The following is a 26,810-nucleotide window of genomic DNA, read 5'->3' as shown; positions in this document are numbered from 1 at the left end:
ATTTTTGATTCTGGTATGTTGTGAGCATATTTTCATGAATATTAAATTAAACACATTCTTTCCTAGTGTTTAAAGTAAATACCTGCACAAATGTAGCACAAAGAGCCATGGATGAGTTTAGTGCTGCTGCATTACAGTATCACATCGGAGGTCTACCTCGATAGAGCCCAGATATTATCTGTAGTTTTGGAACATGGCGACATCGCCATCTTGTGCTCGAGAAGCAGAATTACAAGATGCATGACGTTGGCGTTTCCGTGGAGATGGTCAAACTAACTATGATAGATTCGCCGCTTATGGAAAACGTTTAATCTTACTTATACTTGTAGATTAGTCTTACGCTAAGTTAAGAAAAATAGGCCTGTAACATTTGTAATAATTTCTAACGCCAAAGGTGCTTAACTCCTTGTTTATTTGTGGGAAACTGAGGAGGAAAGATAGCGCATGGGGCAAGATAAGCTGTTATACCTTTTATTTTACTTTATTTGTATATTTGGAAATGTATTTGGTATTAATTTATCCTTGCACTCAATGGACTGAAAACTAGTTAACGTTATATTGCCCTAAAGTGTATTCTCACCGAGTAACGCCCGCAGAAACACTGCATCCGTAGCGGCTGTCATTGTAGTTTTGGCTATGTGACGTCAGAACTCGTAACTGGGAGTACATCGGTCTAGTACGAGTTCACGGGTGGGAAGTCACGTTACTGCCGTTGCCTGGAACGCGGCATAATGGGCTATATGCACGCATAAGTTCCGCATTTGACGTAAGGATGCTCGTCCATTTCCGGTTGTGTAGATTTAAGCGGAGGAGAACCGAGGAAAACGGGATTATGGCAGAGTCTTCAAAATTTACTGTCCTCCCGTCTTTGAAACGAAACGTACACACGTTTAGATGTAATTTTATATATAGTTATATTTATTTAATATAATTTTAAAAAGAAGCATAAACACAACGAGGGGTGTCTGTTTTATCTGTTTTTGTGACTAACGTTTCTTTATTATAACTATGGAGTATAAAATTCAATATAAATTCTCGGTATTGCATTGGACTCTATGATCGGCGGAAGTTATCGAGCATCCCTATTGCTTCACCGGAAATACCGCCGTGCATAGAGCCCATACACTAAAATGGCGAAATATGCAAATTAGCACTGTTCGCCACCTCAGAAATTTTCAGATGGTTAGTTGAAAATTGTATGTAGGTGTTCTAGTCATTGATCAGCATATTCTGTCATCGCATTCCAGGGGCGGGGTTAATGTAAATTTTGGGTTAGTGATGTCTCTAACCCATGAAGCTTATTGTAGTCCCAATGTTGTAGTCCTTAAAAAGCAAATTATGTAAAAGAAAATATCACCCATTGCTTTGAACTTTGCAAATGTTGTCACAAAGACATAATAAGTGTTTTAGGGTATAGTTAAATATCTTCAATATTACTTTCAAGTCTTAATAAATGATTAAAGTCAAAAAATATCTTGCTTACATGTTTTCATAATGAACCAACTCTTTTGGCACTGGAAAGCAACATTTTTTAATATAAAAAAGGTTTATTAGTTCAAGAAAAGAATGACAGGATGTTTGTTCATTTTGAGTTCTGCTTAGTACACACGTACTATACAGTGCAGAAAGAGTTTGAAACCCTTTAATGGACAATCATTTGACTCACCTTCACCCTCGATTCCCAGTGACGCATTAAAATGCAGATAAAAACAGTTCCAGTGACACCTCAGCATCTTTTCCACTGAATGCACAGACGAAATTAATTCGTCAGTCCATTTTCATCTTCACCGTGTAAGAGCGCACTACGGGGGAGGGAGGGCGAGAGCGATTTTCCCCAACGTTACCAAGCCACTTCCATCAATACATTTCATGAACATGGGAGAGACAAGGAAAAACACTACAACAGTAATCTATTATCTTGCCCATACTGATCCGAAACTTCAGAATAGTAACTTTGTCCTCACAGTATCAACCTGAGGCTTAAGATCACACAGCATTGTGGGTAATTGATTTTACATGTCTGAAATGAGGCGAGGATCTTATAGAGGTAAGTGCATGTAATTTAACAGGTCCATTCATAAATTAAAGAACTGGTTGACATTTAAGGTTGCTATATTTTTTTGTTTTTTTACACCCAGTACAAAGGTCACAGCCTGCATAATTACAAACTTAACAACAAAAATATATATAATAATGAAAATGGACCAGGTGTGTCTATTTTCTTGACTTCTGGAGACTTTGAAGTGAAAAAGAAAGGGTACTATAAGAAAACCAAGACAAAAAATATCTCAATGGACTTAAATATTAGCAAAACATGAACAAATCTTTACAAAAACAAAACAAAATACTAGTATTCACACATTAACTGACAGACCTGCGACCTTGTGCTACTGACAGACTGTAAAACCACTAGACAGTCGATTGTGTGTGACTGAAATCATTTGGCCATGACACTGAAATAGGTTATTCTATAAACAATTTCCCTGTTAAATGAGTTTCTTACAGAGCGCCAGAAGAGTTCTGAGTAGCCCTATTAATAAACCGTCTCTTGAGACAGCAACCAAATAACACAAACGTTTCCCAAAGTCTGCAAGGTCAGATGTTGGAGCTTCGTCTCCCTCTTGTGGCCCCAAGCGAAGGCCTCAGGCGTGGGTCACGGGCCTTATAATGTTCGTTGAAGTCCAGACGGAAACTGAGGAACTGAAGACTCTCATCAGAGCAGGTCATTAGCAGCCGCAGAAACTCCTGCACGATGCCCTGAAGGACAACAGAAAGAAAGGATCTGTTATATCCACGGCTGGAGCTTCAGACACTTTATTTGTATTTAAATCAAATGTCATGTGACGTGATAGTGATCATTTCTATCTCTTGGTATCGTACCAGCCTCTAAAAGGAGTAGTTCAACTTTTGCTGATAATTTACTCACCCCCATGTCATCCAAGATGTCCACGTCTTTCTTTCTTCAGTCGAAAAGAAATTAAGGTTTTTGATGAAAACATTCCAGGATTTTTCTCCATACAATGGACTTCAATGGGAACCAAACGGTTCAAGGTCCAAAAGACAGTTTCAGTGCAAACTGCAAACTGTTCAAAGAGCTTTAAACGATTCCAGACGATGAATAAGGGTCTTATCAAGCGAAACGGTCGATCATAAAAAAAAAGGTCAAGTTTTATAAGCACAAATGCTCGCCTTGCTCTGTGTGATGCGCGTTTGTGACTCTCCTATTCAAACTCGTTCATCAAAATGAACAAATCTTTTCCCGAGTCAACTCGTTCATTTCATTCGTTGAATGAACCAATTGACAAGAAAAAAGATTCGTTCATTTTGATAAACGAGTTCGAACAGGGGTCACACAGAGAGCGAGGCGAGCATTTGAGCTTATAAAACTTAAACTTCCGTTTTTTTTTTTTTTTTTTTAAATGAGCGATCGTTTCGCTTGATAAAACCCTTATTCATCGTCTGGAATCATTCAAAGCCCTTTGAACAGTTTGCACTGAAACTGTCTTTTGGACCTTGCACCGTTTGGTTCCCATTGAAGTCCATTACATGGAGAAAAATGCTGGAATGTTTATCAAAAACCTTAATTTCTTTCCGACTTAAGAATGACATGGATATCTTGGATGACATGGGGGTGAGTAAATTATCCGCAAAAGTTTAAAAAAAAAGTGAACTAAGGACAACGAATGAAATGTAACTAAGCTAATAATGTTACAGCATATATATATATATGTGAATTATCCTTGAACGAATAAATAATTTAAATTAATTTAATTGAATTTCATATGTCTAGTATTTCCACAAGATTACAATGAAAACATTATTTATATTACAAAAATATTTCAATAGCTCTAAAGCAAATATATTTCCGAGAATAAAGAGTCAAACAGAATATGGACTTCAATCAGAGAATCATGTTCATATTAAAATGATCAATGTCCACAGCATAAAATGTGTCCATTTAGTGTTTGAGCATTGCATATGTAGTGTGGATCAGCATAAAATGCTCTACTAAACACCATTAAGCAGATTCTCGCTCGCTCACACCTGCTGGTTCAGCACTTTTTCCACGCATGCATGAAATGATATGGGTTTATTGGGCGAGCGCATTAAAGTGTATGAAAGGCTGTGTGGATTACCTGATAGAAGTGTGTGAGTAATCTGAGCTGAGAGCACATTTTTGGTATGGTGTCTTTAAACTCCTGCACACGTCTGTTCTCCTCTGCTTCCTGCTCTGCCGTTACACCCCACTCGCCCTGAAATACACAGAAACAGAGCTGGAAACAAACACTCTGGCACTCTTTTCAATTTTGTTTACTTTCATAGTAATTTAGCTGACATCAGAAGAGAAAGAATAAAATAATCAATGGCAATAGAAAATAAACAGCGTCCCTGTAAAAGGAGCATCCACCAACACATTTGCTAATGGCCACTTTCCATTAAATGAGTCAATGAAAAGAGTGGATTATAATTCTTGTTTTCAGTGCTGGACACTCTGAACATGAGACCATTAGGAATGCTCTGGCCTATAAGAAGCCTTGCTTTTTTACAATATATAGTTATAGCAATGGTCACCTTTGTTTTTGAGCATTTGGGATCTGTAAAAATGTTTAACAATTTATTTGACCAAAAATAAGTAATTTCGAGACAATTTTATTAGATCTAAAAATAACTGATTTCTATTGTGATGCAAAACTGAATTTTCAGCATCATTACTCCAGTCTTCAGTGTCACATGATCCTTCAGAAATCATTCTAATATGATGATTTGCTGCTCAAGAAACATTTATTATTATAAATGTTGAAAACATTTTTTTTTGTTTTTGTGGAAACCGATACATTTATTCAAGATTCTTTGATTAATAGAAAGCTCAAAAGAAAAGTATTTATCATCAATTTAAGGGGATAGTTCACTTTGAAATTAATTTGTTGGTATGTTTTAGCTTACCTCAAGGGCATCCAAGATGTAGGTGTCTTTGTTTCTGCAGAATTTTCAATTTTGATATTTTTAGGTCAAACTGTTTGTCTATCAGTCATATAATGGAGGTCTATGGTCACCACCTCAAAGAGCATGCACAGAGAAGTCCAAATTAAACATGATTTAATGACTCGGAAATGTAAGTACACATTGATGGCCTAAGACAAGAAACGAGCGGTTTGTGTGAGAAAACAAACAGATTCATATCGTTTTTACCTCTTGTTTCTACAGCCACAAAGCGCCCGCACCCTCAGATCACTTGGACGTGGCTGTGGTTACAAGAGGTAAAAACGATATAAAAACTGTTCGTTTTCTCACACAAACCGCTCGTTTCGTGTCTTAGGCCATCAATGTGTACTTACATTTACGAGTCATTAAATCATGTTTAATTTGGACTTCTCTGTGCATGCTCTTTGAGGTGGTGACCATAGACCTCCATTATATGACTGACAGACAAGAACAGTTTGACCTAAAAATATAAAAATTGAAACTACTGTGGAAACAAAGACACCTCCATCTTGGATGCCCTTGAGGTAAGCTAAAACATAACAAAAATTCATTTCAAAGTGAACTATCCCTTTAATGTGCCCTTGTTTCTTAAAAGCACAAATTAAAAAAAAAAAATGTCTGCAATTTTTTTTTTTTGTATAATTCTCTATACAGTGTGTATTGGTTTACAGTCTTGCACTTACAATAGAAATCTTTGGTGCAAGCCCTTCTAAAGGATTAAAAATAGTAATGTAAAGTTCGTTTAGTTCTTTCATAGATAATGATAATAGATCATGTGGTAAGGCCAGTTTTAATGGCTAGTAAGAAATATTTACAGCTGATAATGTACTCATTTCACCTGACAGAAAGTGTCAAAATGAATTTTGAATTCTGCACACAGCGAAAAGCTTTTTAACTTGCATTTAATTAACTTTAACTTGCATTTAGTTTCTCTCTGTACATACCATCTCTACTCTCTGTCTCTTCTTGTCCTCGAATTGGACGCGTAGCTGCAGCTCTTCTAGAGCGGAGCGGTACAGCGTGTCCTGAGCGTTCTGGAACTCAATGATCTGATCAAACACTGCGCGCAACTGATTCAACAGAGACTGCGCACACACATACGCACAAAGGACAACAGAGTTAAGGAAATGAGGACATGTACGAGGGATCATCACTGGTACACAATCACCCTGTGTAAGTGCATCGTACCCTGTTGTTCACATCCAGCAGGCAGCGAGAAATGATGGTGTCCAGAAAAACATCATGAGCTGCTATAATGTGATCCAGATCCTGAGCCTGCTGGACCTTATTCCACAACTCATCCCAGGAGCATTCCAATACCTACAGTGAGCCATGCACAATACAATTATATATACAGCTCGACTGTTTGAAAAAGACAAATATCCACAGGAACGTACCTCAAATGTGATATAATACTGCATCTGATGGATGAAGTGAACCATCTCGGAAGCGAGAACGTGACATTGGTGCAGTACGCCAGAGAGCTCTGCGCAAACACACAACACACATCTCAACTTTCTGCTGAGAAAGGTAGATCTCACAAAATTATGTACGTTGGTTCAGAAACTGCACTCACCCGGCATGCTCTTCAGCAGTTTGGCGTTACACATTTGACCCTTCCAGATGTCGGTGAGGATATACTCCATTCTTTTAGCCCTCCACAGGAAGTTGAACACACGCAGGTAGTGGCTCATACACTCACGGGTGAACACCTGACCCAGGTATGACACACATTGTGGTTAAGGATGCACTGTTGTGAACAAATCGTGCCCATAATGATAGAACCAATTAAACTAAGTCTGATATTAAAATTCTTAATTAAAATACAAAATTAAAGGTGCAGTCTGTAGTTTTTCCTCTTTGTCGCCATCTCTGTTAGAAATCTGCAATTGCAGTTATTCGCGGAATTATCAACTTTACGTGGGTTGTGCCTCGGCACGGGACAGTGCGGATGAATCCAATGTTTTGAGGAGACTGTGAGGCTGTCAGATTACCGCGGAAATCTCGATCTACGGCAAACAGATAGTTTTGAACACTGGATGGTTATGTATAGGCTCAAAAAATTTATTTTGGATAATTTTAACCCAAAAAAAGTTACGGATTGCAGCTTTAAAATCAATCATTTTAAATGCTACAAGTGAATTTAGGCATCAAAAGATAACGAGAAATGTATAGTTTACAATTAAAGGGTTAGTTCACCCAAAAATGAACATAGCCCTCATGTCATTCCAAACTCATAAGACTTGGAACACAAATGAAGATCATTTTAATGAAACATCAGATTTCTGTTCCTCCATTGAAATTCTGATGCTTCAAAATGTTCATTAAGACATTGCAAAATAAATCCATATAAATAGAGCGATTAAATCTAGATTTCACGTAATACAACCGATTTTAATTTAGGCTTTTATTCACATATAAATATTGATCAGCACACATGGAGCACTCAAATATGGTAATCAGAAGCTCAAGCACATTTACTTGACCCGCAAGAACCACTGAAATCCATTCTTGTGTCACACCAGCGCGTTTGAGCTTCTGCAAGAACCAATGAGGCTTGTTAAAGTATAAACAGTCAAGCTTTCGTTTACCATATTTGAGTGCTCAATAGTAGTTTGCTGATCAATGTTTATATTTGAATAAAAGCCTATTAAATCTGCTCATCATATAAAGTGGATTGTGTCTCTTCAGAAGACTTTGATTAAACCACGCAAACCACTATGGATTTATTTTACGATCTCTTTATGAAAGCTTTAGAGCATTTCGGGTGAATACACTTTCAAAGGACACAGAAATCTCTCAGATAAACGTTAATTTAACCCATTTGACAAATGACCATGGTATAAGCAGGATAATCCACGATTAATAATTAAACTGCTGCGCACCAGCGGTTCTTTGCCTCCACACCGTAAATTAAAATAGTTTAATGCACAGCTAGTCCTGGATTTTCCCTAACTTAATGGATGCTGAATCTTATAAATCAATGCTGCAATAAATGTATCACCTTGGTTCACTGAAATCTATTGCCCGATTCTTGGTCAGGGTCATGAGTCATGACGACACCTCGGCTTAAAAACTATTAAATATCTCTTCCAGACCAAAAAGGACCCGAACTAGTTACCCGAACAGCAGTGTTGGGTGTACCTAATTACTAAGTAATTAGTTACAGTAATTTAATTACTTTTCCCTTGAAAATGTAAAGTAAGGGATTACTCTTCATTTATCTATAATTTAATTACAGTTACTTCTGATGTAATTGAGGTAAATACTGTGTATAGATCAATCCGATCTCGCTGTCTAAATTGTACGACCGCACTCGTACAAATTCGTATGAATTATTGTAAAATAAGTATGAAAAAAGTGTGAAATGTCATGAGATCAGACATAAAACAATAGTGGGTTTACCATCAAAATGTATCGTCTGATGTTTAAAAGTATGTTTTTATAATATAACCTTCTCCACCTTGGTCTGTTTAAGGATAATTCATGCAATTTTATAGTATTTATTTGAAAGAATTAAAACAGATTCATGTCTATCCTTGTATTGAAAGTAATTACTAATTAAAAGTAATGAAATACTTTTTAGAGAGAGTAATTAGTACAGTAATCTAATTACACTGTTCAAGAGGTAATTAGTAACTAGTAATTAATTACTTTTTCAGAGTAACTTAACACTGGTTAACAGTAATTAAAATATTAGTGTTACATTATGTGAGCAGTAGATTATGACAAAATGCATCTAAATGGGCTAAAACAATCTTGCTGGGTTCATACGGTGTTGATGATGTAAATTAAGCCACACATTTACCGTGGCAATGGGCCCCTCTACATGATAATCCAAACTGAAGACGTCCCAACCAGTGTCCCCAGGAGAAACCTAGACAAAACAGGACATCACACCCACATTCAGTAATACACAATCATTTTTGCCATCAGATATTTCTTTATTTTCTTCCCAGTACCTCCAGTAGCCGGACATCAAGCCTCTTTAGTATCTCAGGACTGTCAAACTGGGCATTGGTTGCCCTGACAGCAGTCTCCAAGATACCGGTTAGATTGTGTTGGTAAAGAGTGGTGGCAGCTCTCACCAACTCTGGCCTGAGAGAAAGCGAGAGATGGATGACTCAGAGAATAAACGTCCTTACAAGAGGAGAATCATCGGTTATAAATCAACGATGAAATCAAGCACATTCATGTCAAGCTACACAAACAAACTTACTTGAGAAGGTCCATGAGGTGTCGGATGAAGTCTCCCTGGCCCAGCAGAAGGTATCTCCTCATGGCCTGAAGATGTTCCAGCAGTTGGTAGTTCTTATTCAACACATCCAACAGATACTTACTGGTCTCAAAATATGCAGCATCAATCTTACTCTGAAAGGCCCCTTCCAGATCAGTGAACAATTCTGTCGCTGAGAAACATACACAGGGTGTTAAATCAAAAGCAAGAGCATGGGAGAAAAAAGAAGAAGAGGAATGAGACAGAGCAAGAAAGAAAGAAAGACCCTTTTTTTCTGGCAAATCGTTGCCGCAAACATATTTATTACAAGCTTATATTTCCCATATAAATAAAATGTAGAAAAAAGACGAAACTCAGTTGTTGTCACGATACTGGAATTTCGATACCTCGAAAAATATCGATATTTGATACCACAGGGAAAAACATATACGTGTTTAATAATATACACTTTTTTTAGGGCTGTCAAACGATGAATCGCATCCAAAATAAAAGTTTGTGTTTACATAATATATGTGGGTGCACTGTGTATAATTATTTTATATATATAAAACACACACACATGCTTGTATATATTTAAGAAGTATTTTCATGTATATAGATTTATATATAATTTATATTATATATAAATATTTTATATGTAAATAATATTTTTTTAGGGCTGTGCAAAAATGAATCGCATCCAAAATAAAAGTCTGTGTTTACATAATATATTTGTGTGTGCTGTATATAATTATTTTGTATATATAAATACACACACATGGATGTATATATTTAAGAAAATGTGTTATTCATATATAAAATATTTATATTTATATAATATAGATTATGTATTTTTATATATACACAGAATTTAAGTGCAAATAATTCTTAAATATATACATGCATGCCATGCATAGGTATTTATATATACAAAATAATTATATACAGCACACACAAATATATTATGTAAACACAGACTTTTATTTTGGACAGCCCTAATTTTTTTCTTAAATATACATGCATGTGTGTATTTATATATACAAAATAGAAAATAAAAAGGGTTTTATACCTGGAAAATAGAAACTATGATAACCTTGGTTGTGACTAACTGTTTATTAAAGGTTTACAAAATTATGGTGAACGACGTGACTGTATTGTTTGCCAGATTTGTGCCAATAAATAATTGAAAAAATAACTCTTGCAAGGTTATACATGTAAAGAGACGAAAGAAAAAAATAACCCAGACAAAGTCAATGCGAAGTAAGAAAGGTTCAGGACAGGACACCAGAAAACAAAGAACCTTCTGGAATCACACTGAAGGACAGAGATGTACGTTGGAGGCTAAGAGCATTGATTAGCCATGCTAGCAAAGATGTTAAATACAGCCAGCGTCGATATAAACAAATACACCACAGACAGCCGGTCAAAAACTGCACTTTCCTCCACAACAAATCAATCCTTCTCTCTCTCCATCCCTCACTTTCAGAAGGTTATTTAACTATTAGCTGCCATTATGGCCACAAATAATCGCATTAGCAAGCATAAATGGAGCTATTTTAAGCAACTACATTAGCGCTAGCTCACCATCTTTGGGAGAGTCGGTGGATTTGGAGGCGGGCATGATCTTTCCCGGCGGCGTCCTGTCGTGGCAAACCTGATGCAGGAAGTTGATGGATTTGCCAATGAGTAGCACCTGAAGAAGGGCAGAAAGGAAGAAAACACATCACTGCTGAATCACTGTTAGGTAATGTCTTGCATTAAACAATCAAACTGGGTTTTTGCTGTTAAAGGAAGTAGTTCACTTTCAAAAAAACTTGCTGATAATTTACTCACCCCCATGTCATCCAAGATGTCCACGTCTTTCTTTCTTCAGTCGAAAAGAAATTAAGGTTTTTGATGAACAGTCCAGGATTTTTCTCCATATAATGGACTTCAATGGGAACCAAACGGTTCAAGGTCCAAATGAGAGTTTCAGTGCAAACTACAAACTGTTCAAATGGCTTTAAACGATACCAGACGATGAATAAGGGTCTTTAAAGACCCTTCGAGTCATGACTTGAAAAAAGATTTGTTCATTTTGATGAATGAACGCGCATCACAGAACAGAGCAAGATGGGCATTTGAGCTTATAAAACTTAAACTTTGTTATTTATTTTTAAATGAGCGATCGTTTTGCTCGATAAGACCTTTATTCATCGTCTGGAATTGTTTAAAGCCCTTTGAACAGTTTGCACTGAAACTGTCTTTTGGACCCCATTGAAGTCCATTATATGGAGAAAAATCCTGGAATGTTTTCATCAAAAACCTTAATTTCTTTTCCACTGAAGAAAGAATGAAATAGATATCTTGGATGACATTGGGGTGAGTAAATTATCAGCAAAAGTTTTTTTAAACGTGAACTATTCCTTTAATGAAGAAAACGTGAGTGTGGTTGATATAGGTTAGGTGAAACATGAGGAAAGGTGTGTGTTATAATATACTTTAAGAAATCAAACATACAATCTTCACCTGGTGAGTGATAACATTTATATATATTATAAATATATTCATACAAGCATATTTTATATAACTAAAATACTAAATATTATACATAATACTATTTACAAGTCAAGTGTATTATTTGTAGTAATATTGTCAATTTGTAATTTTTTTAATATAAATATTTTTGATACATGATAGTAAAGTACATGATATAAGTGCTGTACCTTCCTGGCTTGGTCCATTGTGATGAAGGACGGGATCATACTCTTCCTCAGAGAGTACTTGTCATGCCACAGTCTGTCCGTCTTCACTGTCGGGTCAGAGGCTACAAAGAACTGAACACACATTTTGATGGTCAGAAGGATGTCTTAACTTTTATATTGTTTGATTTATGAAAGTTATTTTTCTCATAATGTTTACACTGATGAAACATCAGCTCTAAGACAAATAAATTCCCTCCATCGACTGGTCGCGGTAATGCAATGACCTTTCTGTGGTAATTACACAGACGAAGGAAATGAAAGTGGAAGAGTACATCAGTGCTTTCAACACGGCAACTATTAAAACGACTACGGCCGAGCTCGTAAACTACGGAGCTCGTAAACCCTTGGAGCAGGAAGGGAGTGTTTTCGATGGGTACATTAGTGGTATAACCCTGTGAAAAAGCCTGTTACACTTCAGCGAGGGCGAGATTAAATCCTGTGATTACAGGCGAGAGCGTCTGATTGGTGCCCATGCCAAGTGGAAGCCTGGAGTTGATTGGCCGATAACTCTTTTACGCCTGGCCACTTCAGACTTAGTCAAGTGGGCATAGGCTAAGTAAAGAAAGATTAATCGACACTACTTGGTAATGGCAGAGGACAAGGCGAAGTAGATGTGAGAGTGATAGTGGTGGAGAGAGAGAGACAGAAGGCCAGAGAGGAAGTGGAAGGAGAAGGGCCCATTAGCGCAGCCCCATCTGTCCTCATCTGGGTGTCTGGGTGTAGGAGACTGTGGTTCACTGTGTCTGCAAAACTTAAATCACACTCAGACACACAGTGCACGAGTCAATTTGAGGACACAGGCCTGAGATCAGCTTCCATTATGTGGTGGAAAACTGTATTTAATTATTAACTTCGTATCAATTAAGTGGTATTTCTTACACCCCCGCCAAGTAGACACAACTATCGAGAATCACGAAAATAATTAAGGCATGTTTTCTACAAAGTTCTTCGCTAAATGAACTCAAATAACAATACATTTATGCATATAAAAATGCAATTTGCCTAAATAAATGCCATAAAGAGAATTCTATAAATATTTTACTAGGGATATGAACATTTTGGCCGATACCCGATAATTCTTTACATTTGAAAGCCGATAACCGATATATTGGCCGATAAATCGAAATTAAATTTTTTATATACTTTGATAGCCTGTTTACATAAACAAAAGTCTTACAATTAAAAGCCTTGTCTCAAACACTTTTAAAATAACCTAGTTTGAACCAGTGTAAGATTCCTTAACTTTTAAAATTTATTTTACCCTGGACAACTTTCTTTATTAAAAAAAATGGTAACACTTTATAATAAGGTTTTTATAAGACAATTTTATAAGACATTTTTAAGAAAGTTGTATCTAACATTAGTCAACGCACTGTGAACTAACACGAACACACATACTAACAATTAAGGCTATTGCTCTCTGTTACTTAACGTATTATCTACTTATTATCTATCGGCTTTGATATATATCAGCCCAATTTTCTTATCGGATTGATAACATCAAAAAAAGACAATTTATCGGCCGATATCGGTATCGTGCATCCCTATATTTTACAGCAAAAAATCGTTCAACCAGTCTAAATAAACTCGTTAATTCGGACCGTCTGTATTTTAGTAATTGAAATAAAGCTGAAAAACTCGTACTGTACATTGCTAATTAGAGCCCGACCGATTAAGGATTTTGAAGGCCGATACCGATACAAATATTTTTTGGTTTTAAAATCCGATGTATATATATATATATATTTTTTTTTTTTTCAGAAACGCGCAACAAAACATTAACATATTTCCCTAACATAGTTATTTGTAGTTATTTATGAGTTTTAACTGAAATAATATGATAAAGCATTTTAAAAAGAAACTTGTTTCTTTTATTGTCACAACAGAACAGAGGAGCATCAATATATATTAAAGTTCTGATAAATAAAACAATAATTAGTCCCTACATTGCCTTATAAGCAACCTTATAATTACAATGTCAAGTTAGCTAGTCTAACTTGAGCCATAATTTAGCAATAACGTCATACTGCAAATTGTAAAACATACATTTTCAATTTAACAGGCCAAGGAGAGATGATTAAAGGTGCCAAATGGGATTTAAAATCAAATCATACAACATGTTCCATACCAGATGGGGGCAGTATACCTCCAGAAATACCTCCACGGCCACGCGCTCTCTCATGTCTTCAAACAATATGGGCGAGTGCTGTGTTGCTCTGTCTCCCTCGTGCATATTAATCAAATCAATTGACGCGATAGTAAAAGGTTGGAAGACCGCAGTTTCACGTGGAGCATTTGAACAACATCTCAATACTAAATTATAAGGGCCGTCTCATAGACAAGTCGGTGCATTTCGACGATATGGGAAAATTAAAGCCCAGGCTATTATTTCTAGTTTTATGATATTCGTTTTGTTCATATTACATTTTTATCATTACATAGTTTGAATTAATTTGACAGACAGCAATTCCCTGATGTGGACCAAGCTAGTGTCTTTCAGAGCTGCCAACTCTCACAACACTTTTCACACACTCTCACGCCACACATCAGTTTTGTCATGCACAGAAAAGGACACGGAGACCGATGTCAGCTCTCAGATTCTGTTCATTTTATTATGCAATTCAAACAATAAATACAGTATTGGCGCTTTACACGACAGATCCCTAGCACACGTGAACCGATCATCTCTACTAGGTAATGGTAAAAGAACACGAACACTGTTGAAAGATACAGTATGCTACAACTTACCAAAATGTATTCCTCATGCATAATATCGACCAATCATTTTTTTTTAACTCTTCCCTGAACTGAAATGTAGTAGTGGGCTGTATTTTCCACACGACTGACGTCAGGTTCAAGTACACACAAGCTGGCGCGAGCGCGACTTACTCGTGTACTGCAGTTTGGCTGGTGGTAACGTTGCCCGCCCGCATACCGCCTCCCATGGTCGAAACTGGTATTACGACACCTGCCGGGCCGGGGCTAGTAATTTAGCATGCTAATTCAGGTTAATATCTCGGCAGCACTATTACTTGTCAGTTTTTTAATGACATCATCAACCTTATTTCTTCTCAATCTTTTGATGCGTGTTGCTCATTTTTGGGATATTTTAACCTCAATTTTTACAGATGGCACCTTTAAAGCGTGTTTCGACCACTTTTATTTTATTTTTGAAATATTCATTTATCGGCCATTATAAATGCCGATACCGTTTGGAAAATGTCTAATATCGGTCGGCCGATATATCGGTCTGGCTCTATTGCTAATGACGTAATCTGTTTAAACGGATTACGACTAAATTAAAGAGACAATGACTAAATTAAAAGTGAATTAAAACCAATGCATCACTTAATTCTATTCTGCCAGCAAAATCATAGCGAAAATCATTGCAGTGTCGAAGTAACTATACGTATTTAATACAGAAAGTTCTAGCAAGGATGACTCTGCAAAGAAAAGCAGTGCGTGTTCATGTCCTGACCTCATGGTACGTATCCTCCAGCTCCCCGTCATAGATCCAGCGATACAGGAAGTTGAGAATAGGGTGGGACACCAGACCAAGGATGTGCTGGATCAATGCTCTCATGTGGGGGTCACCTGTCTTCCCATACGCATGTACAGCTGAGGCCAGCTCTCCTCCTTTACGCCCTGTGAGAGAAACCAAACTGAGGCTGATGTCTTTGTGCTAAATGCTCCTATTACAATGAAACATGATGTTAATCCTGTATCTTTTAAATGAGCCGTTTCATCACTAACCTTGGCAGTAATCCACCAGGGCGGCCAGTGTTTTCAGCCGAACCTTGGGGTCGTAGGTCCACACCAGCAGTCTCCTTAAAGTCAGACTGCTGTCCACGCTCACGTTTACACCCTGATCATCTTCCACCTGGAGCTAAACACACACAGACAATACCATTACCACTTTTTCACAGAAATGGCACTGGTTCTCATACTTATTAAGCTGCTTTTAATACTTTTAAAAAGACTATCGCAACTTCTGACTATGTTATCCTGCAGATTCCTCCAGCAAAGAAGCAGCAGCAGAAAAGGGGCTAAATCAAATAAATGTTTCATGGTCAAACACACACATTCTCCTCGGACTCACCTGTGCATGAAGTACAGACAGCAATCTGTAGTACTCCTTCAGCTCTTGATGCAACGCAGCACAAAAACTCTGAGAACAAGGGTGAGAAACGTGATAGTCTGCTAAACAAAAGTATTACCTTTTGTCAAATAAAGAGTAGATCCAGCATCAAAAAGATCTGTGTAGCAGTTAAGGTTGTATATGATGTGTTCACTGTCAGCCATGTCACATTTCCTACCTGTCCGACTAGGCCAAAGGCTCGATCCAAGCTGTGGGAATCTGTGTATTTTCTAATTTTATTGTGGAGCCAGCCGAGCTCTGCTAGCCTGCTGCTAGTGTCTCTCAGAGACTTACACAGCGGCACCTACAAAGCAAAAAATACAGTCAACAACATGTTTATGATTAATGATTACATACTAATGGACTATAAGAAAAACAACTGATTGTATTTGTAAGTTAAATAGTTGAGTAATATGCAAACACACATGCAAAATAATTTTAAAATACCCATCTCGGCGAGTATCCTCGCAAATACTGTCAAATATGGCTTGAGTGAACGAAAGAAAATGGATGTGTATCATTATAGGATCAGTGCATTAGTTCTTAAAGTGACAGCAGCCTAATATACCCCAGTCATTGATGTTAATCAAACAACGAATTACAAAGAGAACCACTTTTGCAGTTTCAATTAAACAAAGATGAATTATATTTAAATTTATACAGTGAAGACTACGCAGTGTTATTTACAAGTGTTTGTTACTGTTAGACTTACCTTAAAAATATAAAGCGCTGTTTATTTAATTTGTATCTTTGTTTTTATATTGTATTTATCTTATTCTTGTAATTTCTATGTTATTATCTACGCAGCTTCACTCCCCTACATAATCACCTCAATCATTCTAGATTATCACATTAATTCTTTAAAAATAGAGCTTTCAAAGTCATTTGGTGACACTGTTTTTACATCACAACACAGATCGCAGAAAAAACTAAATGTTGCAATATGAGTTTATTTTTATATGGTGCAGCCCTGATCCAAAGATTAGTTTAACTCATGCTATCTGGGTAAATGTCAACACATGTCCTCATATTAAGATTATATACATCTATACTTCATTAACTGTCACGTCCCACAGGCGGGACGTTTGCCATTATATTTTTAAAACAGTAAAAACCTTAAGTAATATTGACAAACTATATCAATTGAAAGCTTACAATCTCTAGTTTCCATATTTGGTGACTGATTTTAAAAATAAATTACAGAGGAGCCATAATTTATAAATATGCAACAAGAATATTTTCATACTCATAAGTGTTCAGACCTTTATTTTGAAATAGTGATGAAAAGATCAAAAGATAGCACCCATTTAATTATTTTAGAAAAAAGGTCTGAAAAGTTTGAAATAAAGAAAAAAATTATAAATTCACAATTTGTGATGTGGCAGTGAGCTATGACGCACATGCATGTTCTTTGTATGTGTTTATTAGAGGTTGAATTCATATCAAAATCTGCCAAACTTCCCATACTACCTATGAAAAGGATATTTACTTCATAAATTGTATAAAAATTGTGGAAATAATTTTTCAAATCACTCAAAACACATGGAAATGGAGACTGGTAGTGACCCAGTGGAAGCGTTTGGTACTGCGCCCAAACAAAATTTTACTGAAAGCTCATTTTTTGAAATATCAACCTACAATTTGACAGATTTTTCTGCAGTTTTAGAGTAGCCCAGGTTTTGAAAATATATATTTTATATAAAATATGAATAATTACTTTTTGTGAATAACATATGAATAACATTGTATAATTACTTTTTAACATTTCCATAAACTCAAACTTCTATAACTTTTTTTTCTGTTTCACCTACTTAATTCATTTCACTTCTACAAAAATCTGCCAAATGTCTTCTTTAAAATAACACCAATCTTATGTCTATATTCCAAAACATTCTTGAATTACAACCATTTAAGTTCGAAATGTGCATTTTCATGTCTATTAAAAAAAGGGGGGTGACAGCATGTAATACATACAAATACACTGACATGGAGTTTGACTTTTAGGTTTTTATGAAATGAAGGCATTTATCTCCATCTGAGGTTCTAAGGGCATGTCACGTCCAAAACAAAACCAAACAGGTCTGGCCCATCAGAGTGCTTATTTATCTGGCATACCTCACTGGACATAAAAAGCACATTGTTCTTTTCCAAACAAATGGATGCTCCATTTTAAAAGTGTCACTTAAAAAGGACACCTGATCGATGATTCCTGGTCAACGTCTGCCAGGAATGTGAAAAAAATAAACCTGGGGAGCCTCTTGGCACAAATGGATGGGCCAACGTTAGTTACAGCCAGACAGATGATGAGATCAATGCTTCTACATTTCCCATTATGCACTTACAAAACAGGTGACCCTACTTAAGTTTGTTTAATAAGAACTCACTTAAACTAACACTTGCTTTGTTATTACAGTCATTATGAATGACTGAGTGATTTGATGTGCTGTTTATTATGATTAAATAAAACTTTTTATTTGTGGTGGCATTTAAATGTGTTGTAATTAAACAATTGCTTTATAAGAACACAATAAGCAAACATTATGAAAATGTTCTCATAAAATGGCACATACTCCATTCATAATTTTACAGTGACAATGACCTTGCTACAGTTTTTCTCTATATCATTTTATGCTAATATATGCTACCATTCCACATTTCGGGATCGGTAAGATTTTTCATCAAGGCTGCATTTATATGACAAAAAAAATACCATAAAAACAGTAATATTTGTATTATTGCAGTTTATAATAAATTTATTCCTGTGATGTAAAGCTGAATTTTCTACATTATTACTCCAGTCTTCAGTGTCACATGCTGATTTGCTGTTCAAATATTTTTTGTGAAAACCACTAATAAATTATTTTTCAGGATTCTTTGATGAAAAGAAAGTTTAAAAGAACAAAATGTATTTGTAATAGAAATATTTTGCGATGTAAAGTATTCATTTAAACTGGATGCAACGCGACTTGAAGCTGTAAATTTGCCAGTTGATCTCAATGTGCCAAGTACCGCTCCCAAATTTTCCTTTCATTGTTTAAGGTTGCTAAGCAACGCAACTGTCTTGCATGTGGGCGAAAGAGCAACAAAAATCAAAAAGAGAAAGAAAAATAAAGACAGAACCGTAATAAAAGAAAGATCCAGCTAGCTAATAAAGCATCACCTTTGAGTCGATTTTGTAGCAGTTTTCTGGGCTGCACATCTTGATGAACTTTCCGTCTATTCCCTGGAAGACATAAAGAATGTCTCGGACGAGAGCAGCCTCCCCGATCTCAGCTGGGTCAGAAGAAGAGAAAGAAAGAATTGTGGCGGGAAAAAAAAGAGAATTTCAATTAAAAAACTGTTAAGGCCATGCTCATAAATCTGTCACAGAGAATGTGGTGCTATGTGGCCGACTGCATCTTAAACACCTCTGAAATAGTGGAGACATTTTTTTCTCTCTCTACAAGAACGGAGAAAAATCTAATACAAAAGGCACTTATCTATTCTAACTAATCTTAAAGGGATAGTTCACACTGAAATTAATTTTTGGTATGTTTTAGCTTATCTTAAGGGCATCCAAGATGTAGGTGTCTTTGTTTCCGCAGAATTTTCAATTTCGATATTTTTAGGTCAAACCGTTCTTGTCAGTCATATAATGGAGGTCTATGGTCACCACCTCAAAGAGCATGCACAGAGAAGTCCAAATTAAACATGCTTTAATGACTCGTAAATGTAAGTACACATTGATGGCCTGTACTTACATTTATGAGTCATTAAAGCATGTTTAATTTGGACTTCTCTGTGCATGCTCTTTGAGGTGGTGACCATAGACCTCCATTATATGACTGATGTACACGAACGGTTTGACCTAAAAATATCAAAATTGAAACTACTGCAGAAACAAAACAAACTACTGCCCTTGAGGTAAGCTAAAACATACCAAAAATGAATTTCAAAGTGAACTATCCCTTTAAGTATTCTAAAACTACTTGAAAACGAGGGCTTGTCCACCAAGATTTATGCCATCTATTGCAAAAACTCCCAGACGGTCACTCCCATCACTGGTGTTTACCACATTTTTAAACAAACACTTGTTTTCTTAATTATTCTATTTCTAAGTCACCATAAAATCAAACTGGATGATTCTAAATGTTTTTTTTTTTTTTTTTTATGTAATTAGGGAGGCACTAAAATGTTGGCTACTGACAAAACAGATATTTTCGGTTTCGGTTCAAAATCAGTGACCGAAACAAACGCTTAATTAGCGCTTCTCCGATGGCACGTTTTGACAGCATTGTGGACACTAGCTCTGGATTTACAATATTCATTTCTTGTTTTTAATCAATAATGATACGTTTTTTTAAATCCGTGTTGTTTTCTGTTGATGCGTGAAAACCTCATTAAACATTATTTGTAGCGCCTACCACCCGATAATCGCAAAAAAGCTTTGTGCTTTGTTACTTTTAATACGAATTAAAGTCTCAACATTAAAATCAACTATACTATTGTATACTATTATATTACATTTTTTCTTGTTCGAGAAGCAGTTTTACGACACAAAGGAATATCAGTTTCATCTTGAGTTTAAAATACTATCATTAATACTAAATACCTTATTCATTTTAGTATATAGTATCAGTCACCCAATTGTTTCCTGTTCTTTTCCTTTAACAAAACAGTGATTGTTGCTGCAAACACTCACCACTGCCATCTCCATCCCGTCTCGGTCTTTGTGGGGGTCTGGGTGCCGGACTGGAAGAGGGTCCGCTGGTGGGACGAGGGGCAGCACCTGACCCAGAGGGCGAACTGGACACTGGGAGAGTCCAGGCTAGACGAGACCCTCTCATAGACTCACTGACGGGCTGAGGTCCAGGTCTGAAAAACAAGCAGAAAATGACAAGCGTGGAAAAAGTTTCCTATATAAATACACTCAAGTTTATCTGAAAACCTCTGCACTTCATTTAACAGCTAAACTCAACAGAAGGTCAAACTCAAGGAAAGTGGTCAGTATTTTTTTGTGCCTTTTGTCTTGAGACACATCCTTGCACTCCATTAGCGATATCTGTGGGAATTCACTAATTACCTCGTAACGGTGAGCTTTAACAAATAATGACACTGAAGTACAGACACTTTAATGATGCCGTGGGTTGGACAGATTTACCGTCAAATGGATCCAGAAATCAATTAATTCAGGGCTTGGAGTACATGGTCATATTTAAAAATATCTTAAGTGCTGCAGGCGCTAGACAGCTGTGTTAATAATAGATGAGCGTGTGGCAATTAAATTCAATTAAACATGCTACAATTACAATAGCTGTTTTATTGAAGAAAAAAAAACTATTAAAACCAGAGAAAGAAAAACCCATTTGACTGATACTGGGTAAAGGACAACATGAAGCAAAATAAAGCACTTCAAATTCAATTTTATGAAACCGCATGCATCAACCGAAGGTCCATTGATACGTGACACGACAGCCACTTAATGTAAATAAATAGTTTTAGTGAATCTAATGGGAGCAATATTAGTTGCTCATGGCTAGTGTGTAGACAGACACTGAGCTTATACAAAATATAAGTAGGCCCTGCAAACAAATTTTGCTCGGTCTTTACTTAGAAACAGACTTTTTTTTGCAAATGTATAGTATGAAACACTTTACATGAGCGTGTTTATTTCCCCTGTAGACAAAAACAATGAAAAAAATAATAAATATGAGTGTTGAAACTAGAGCCCGACCGATAAAGGATTTTGAAGGCCGATACGATACAAATATTTTTGGATTTTAAAATCCGATATATCGGCCGATATTTTATTTATTTATTTATTTAAACTGGACAGTCACAAATTTTGTCAAGCTTATTTGAGTTAAGAGAACTGACGGGGATGTTCTTTTAATTGTTATTCAAGCAATGTATGTATCGTGACCAACTCAACGAGTGTTGCCAATAGGAACAGTGTAGAGTGCCCTCTGGTGGACAAACTATACAACTCTAACACTCATGACATGGTTCAAGCGTGTTTCGTCTGTTTTTATTTTATTTTTGAAATATTCATTTATCGGCCATTATAACTGCCGATACCGATAGTTTGGAAAATGCCTAATATCGGCCGATAATATCGGTCTGCCGATATATCGGTCTGGCTCTAGTTGAAACAAACCAGAAACAAAGATTTTAAATGGGTCCTATTAGCTCATTTACAGGTTCAGCATTTTTTAATGGGGTCTAATAGAACACATTTACATAATTGAATGTTGAATAAATAAAACATTTTTATTATAATTTCCATTTTTGCAGCACCCATTTTCATCCTCTGCCTGAATACTCTGCTTTACTTTCGGTTTCTTTAAAGTCACCATGAAATCAAAACTGGTTCAGACCATATTACAAAAACTCATTGCTCTACTACTCTGAGCAATGTTTGAACTTTATATTTTGAGCACTTCTTTTGTTGTTATTGCCTCTTCACAATGACTTGTTTGATTTAGTCCTCAGATGCAAGTCGCTTTGCATAAAAGCGTCTACTAAATGACTAAATGTAAATGTAATATCTTCACATCTGAACAACATGTCTGTGTTTTTTTTTTTACATTAATCATGGTTGTCAACTTGCCAGCCGCAATTATCATTAAAAACAATGCAAAAACAATGCAAATATTGATTTTGGTAAAACTCAATGTGTGGCTTTTGCACTTTTTAAAGTACACTTTTACACATAAATACCTTGATTTAGGGTTTTATTTAGTTATAATAAACAAAACAAAAATCGGATTGAATTTATTTGATCCGATTAATCGAAGGGAAAAACCAAGTATTCGTCCGATTAATCGATTTATCAAAATAATCGTTAGTTGCAGTCCTAGGTATATGTTGCAGAAAGAGAAATCAAGACCACAAATCAAGGATTTTGAGGGATTCAGAAATGGTATTTACTTGTATAGAGAATAACTTTGAAATATGACTTTGTAACTTAGCAGAACTTTTTTATGCTCAAACTGCAACATTACATACCAAAGAAAGTTGAAAATAAGTTTAAAAAACATAACAGAAGCCTTTTAAAATACATTCAAATTGAAAGTTTTAATTTTAAATTGTAATAATACTTTATACTTGTCGATTCTGCTGAGATGAAACGGTAGTATTTGATTCACAATGGGTGTTGAAGCCATTCTGCATAAATATGGTCATTTCCCATTTGGAATTACTGGCTTCAAAGCAGATGCAACATGTGGCATAAGCAAATTATATGCTGATTTTAGTCATTTTTGGAGCTTGACGGCTCATGGTCACTGTATTTCTGCATTTATAGGAGCTGTATGTAAGAATTTATTTCAAATAATCATAAAATGGCCCTGATATGTCACTAGACATTTCAAATACTTATATCACTGACAACAGTAGTCCAGCCAGGATATTGTCATTTAAAAAGTGAAGTTGCAGCCCTCAACTGATGTTGATGTTGTGTTTTGGCCTGATGCTCCACCCTCCTCCGATGCAGAATCCGGGTTGCCAGCTCTGTTCTAGTTACCTCAAACGTGTCGGATAAAAAAAAAAGTTGGATCCTGCAGTATATCTGGCAACCTCGAGTCAGTGGGGAGGGGATACACCGCTCTACAGTAATTTGAAAGTGACTGCAGTACCAGTTTTGGCCACAATCTTACATACAGCTCCTTTAACTCTTAAATTGCAAGTCCATCACTGCCACTCACCCAGTAAGCAGAGACGGAGGGGTCGGTCCAGGCCCGTTGATGGAGAACACTCCCATACTGCTGATGCCACTGGTGGCCATGCTGGAGTTATGGGCAGTGGCAGAGCGCTCTGGGTAGCTGAGCGGGAGGCTCTGGGGACGGGCGTAGTAGAACGGGGTGGAGTGGACATCCCGAGGCAAAGCCTGGGCAAGCAGAGGTCCATAACTACACACCTGTGGACAGGAAAGAACATTACCTCTGCCCTCATACATAAAGATCAAATGATTTTCATTATGTTATTGTGCAGTGAATGACTGGAGAAATATTTCATACAGGAACCCGGTTGGACGGCTTCCTTGGGTCTTCACAGAGGCTGAGTAGGAGGTATAAGATGGACCATCTATGTTTCAATATGCCCTGTTCACCAGACAACAAAATCAACATGTGCATAAAACAATACGCAGTCCTTGAATATCTATGGAAATATTAATATAAACTCAACACATTGTGGAGACTGACCTGGGTCTGAAGCTTTCTGTGCAACTCAGAGAACAGGGCAGCATCTGCTTCCCGTCTTTGTTTCAACACTAATAAAGAAGCCAAAAATAAAAAAGTTAGTTATTTTGCATTTGAATCACACAAGGCTGAAATATTAAAGAATTGCCTGATGAGTTTAAATGGATAGTTCACTTTGAAATTAATTTTTTAATTTGAAATTAATTCACTTGAGTGGCGTAAGGTGCTTGCGCAGACCGAAGCGCCCACGCCCTCAGATCACTTGGACGTGGCTGTGGTTACAAGAGCTAAAAATGACATAAATACTGTTCGTTGAGGTGGTGACCATAGACCCCCATTATATGACTGACAGACAAGACAGTTTGACCTAGAAATATCAAAATTGAAACTACTGCGGAAACAAAGACACCTACATCTTGGATGCACTTGAGGTAAGCTAAAACACACCAAAAATTTATTTCAAAGTGAACTATCCCTTTAAGACCTGTTGAAAGACCTGATTCAGATTATTTCATCTTCAAATAACAACAACAACAACAAAAAAGCACAATATATTAAATACCATAATAAATTAAATGGACAAAGGAGTGTCTCATCTTTGGATAAATAATTATAATCATTGGTATAAACTACAGCTTAAAATGAATGGCCAAGGGGTAAAGACAACTACTTTTACAGTGGAAAGTAACAAACTTAAAACTGTAATTACATTAGAGTTCATTTTAAATGGTATGTTAGTTATCATAATTATTCATGTTTTTATCAGTCTAGATTATGAAATAACTGCTGACAGCACTAAACATGTTTTTTGCTTAATGATGATTAGGCCTACATGCCATGCAAACTTCTTGCTTTCTATAAATGTACTGAAAATTATTTATTTATACATTTAAAGAATTGATTGTTTTGGAACCACGAATGGGTTGAAAATTATAAACAAATCACCATATACCCATCAAAAAGTGCTTATGAATGTATAGCTGTTCATTTTTGTACAGAGACAATGTTTAATGATAAACATTTCTTGCTGACATAAATATATGTTGTTGTTGTCAAAAATATTTGTATTCTCAGTGCAAGTATATATTGGTCCAACTACCCGGATCAATCAAACAGATTATCTTTATTGTTAAGCCCTGCACAGAATGATCCATGAGCGCCACCAGAAATGATAATAGCTCGTGAATAAGGTAAGAACAGGGTTTTAGATTACTCACGTTCTTTTTTAATTTTCTCAGACACCAGAAACTCATCCCGTTCAATTGTGGGTGCATAATTACTTCCGATGACCCGCACTGCATACTGGAACTGATGAGCTACGTCAGCTGAGAAGATACACAAACAACAGCATTCATAACTTAAAATTACATACAAAAGCATTTTCATAAATATTCACAAGACACCTTTCATAACAGGATAACAGGATCTAAATGAGGACCCAATTCAAAATCTACCACATGAAATGGTGTCTGGTTCTACATAAAGTCATTAGCTGACAGCAGGGATCATATTCCTGTAGGTCTGCTGTGTGTCTACTTCTGCTAGATCCACTGATGAGCTGCTCATGATGTGTTCTTGCAGATTCACACATCCTACTGCGAAATATGACAGCATCAGTGAGCTGATAACATAGTTAATAAATAATGGCGTTGGTTGTGAACAGGTTTGAATCTTCAGGGTCTTTATTGATCTAAAGGGCCATTTGAAACAGGGGCCCTGTATTAACCAGCATCTCCCTAATGTTTTGCCAACCTGTTCGCTTACAGCATCCCATCGATGGAGGAGACCCTCCATCAAATAATCTGTTTTCAACGAAACCCCCCATTTACTAATCGCTACACATAACGTTACTGATCATGTTACTAAGCAGCTGTGTGACAGTGATGTAAGCGGTTGATAGCTGTTTCTTTACCTTCACTCTTGCCCGTGATCTTACAGCACAGACTCTGCAGAAGCACGTTGGGTGATTTCTGATCAAGAGTCGCCATTGTGCAATTATATATCCCCTCCCGTACGAGCAGAAGCGGTCCGCGGCGTGCTTTTAACCGCTGTCGCTTTTAATACGGTGGGTTTCAGCTGAAAGCAACAACAGCGCCATTTTAACGGAACCCGCCGAAAAGCGCCCACATCGGACACTAAACGGAAAACACGGCAACGGTGCGCAACGGAAAAACATCCGGCTGTAAAGTGAGACTTTGGAAAGCGTTCCTCTCTACAAACGTTCCGTAAAACGCAAAATGTAATTAAGTCATTTGGAAATTATTATTATTATTATGTTGTCTTTTACTAAACACTGAAATGGGGTAATAAGTGTATGAATGGTGCGCAGGACTATAAACCTTAAAAAGTAACTCTGAGTACAAAACTCTGCACTCGCACATAAATTATATGAATAATTAATATCGCGATTAATCGTATCTAACATATATATATTACATATATATATATATATATATGTACATGTATATACTTATATATAAATATATATATATATATATATATATACACATATTTATATATATATACTTATATTTGTATATACTTATATA

General features: G+C 36.3%; 1 protein-coding gene across 1 annotated transcript; it reads right to left on the bottom strand.

Moving 5' to 3' along the window:
- Positions 1–1,522: 1,522 nt before the first annotated feature.
- On the bottom strand, positions 1,523–26,418 carry tubgcp3 (tubulin gamma complex component 3). The gene is made up of 22 exons (XM_039687728.2): positions 26,174–26,418; positions 25,479–25,586; positions 24,265–24,332; positions 24,079–24,162; positions 23,767–23,978; positions 20,763–20,935; positions 19,242–19,354; positions 16,260–16,385; positions 16,043–16,111; positions 15,697–15,829; positions 15,422–15,588; positions 11,905–12,015; positions 10,784–10,892; positions 9,203–9,392; positions 8,946–9,081; positions 8,792–8,860; positions 6,560–6,695; positions 6,381–6,469; positions 6,172–6,303; positions 5,928–6,068; positions 4,137–4,253; positions 1,523–2,757 (listed from the first exon to the last, which is right to left on the bottom strand). Exons 1-22 carry the CDS (start codon positions 26,247–26,249, stop codon positions 2,596–2,598), a joined length of 2,721 nt encoding a protein of 906 aa, XP_039543662.1. The 5' UTR covers positions 26,250–26,418; the 3' UTR covers positions 1,523–2,595.
- Positions 26,419–26,810: the final 392 nt, after the last annotated feature.

The sequence above is a fragment of the Pimephales promelas genome, chromosome 6 (assembly GCF_988280905.1).
Source record: "Pimephales promelas chromosome 6, fPimPro1.hap1.1, whole genome shotgun sequence".
NCBI lineage: Eukaryota > Metazoa > Chordata > Actinopteri > Cypriniformes > Leuciscidae > Pimephales > Pimephales promelas.
This window is presented reverse-complemented; position numbering and strand designations above follow the sequence as displayed.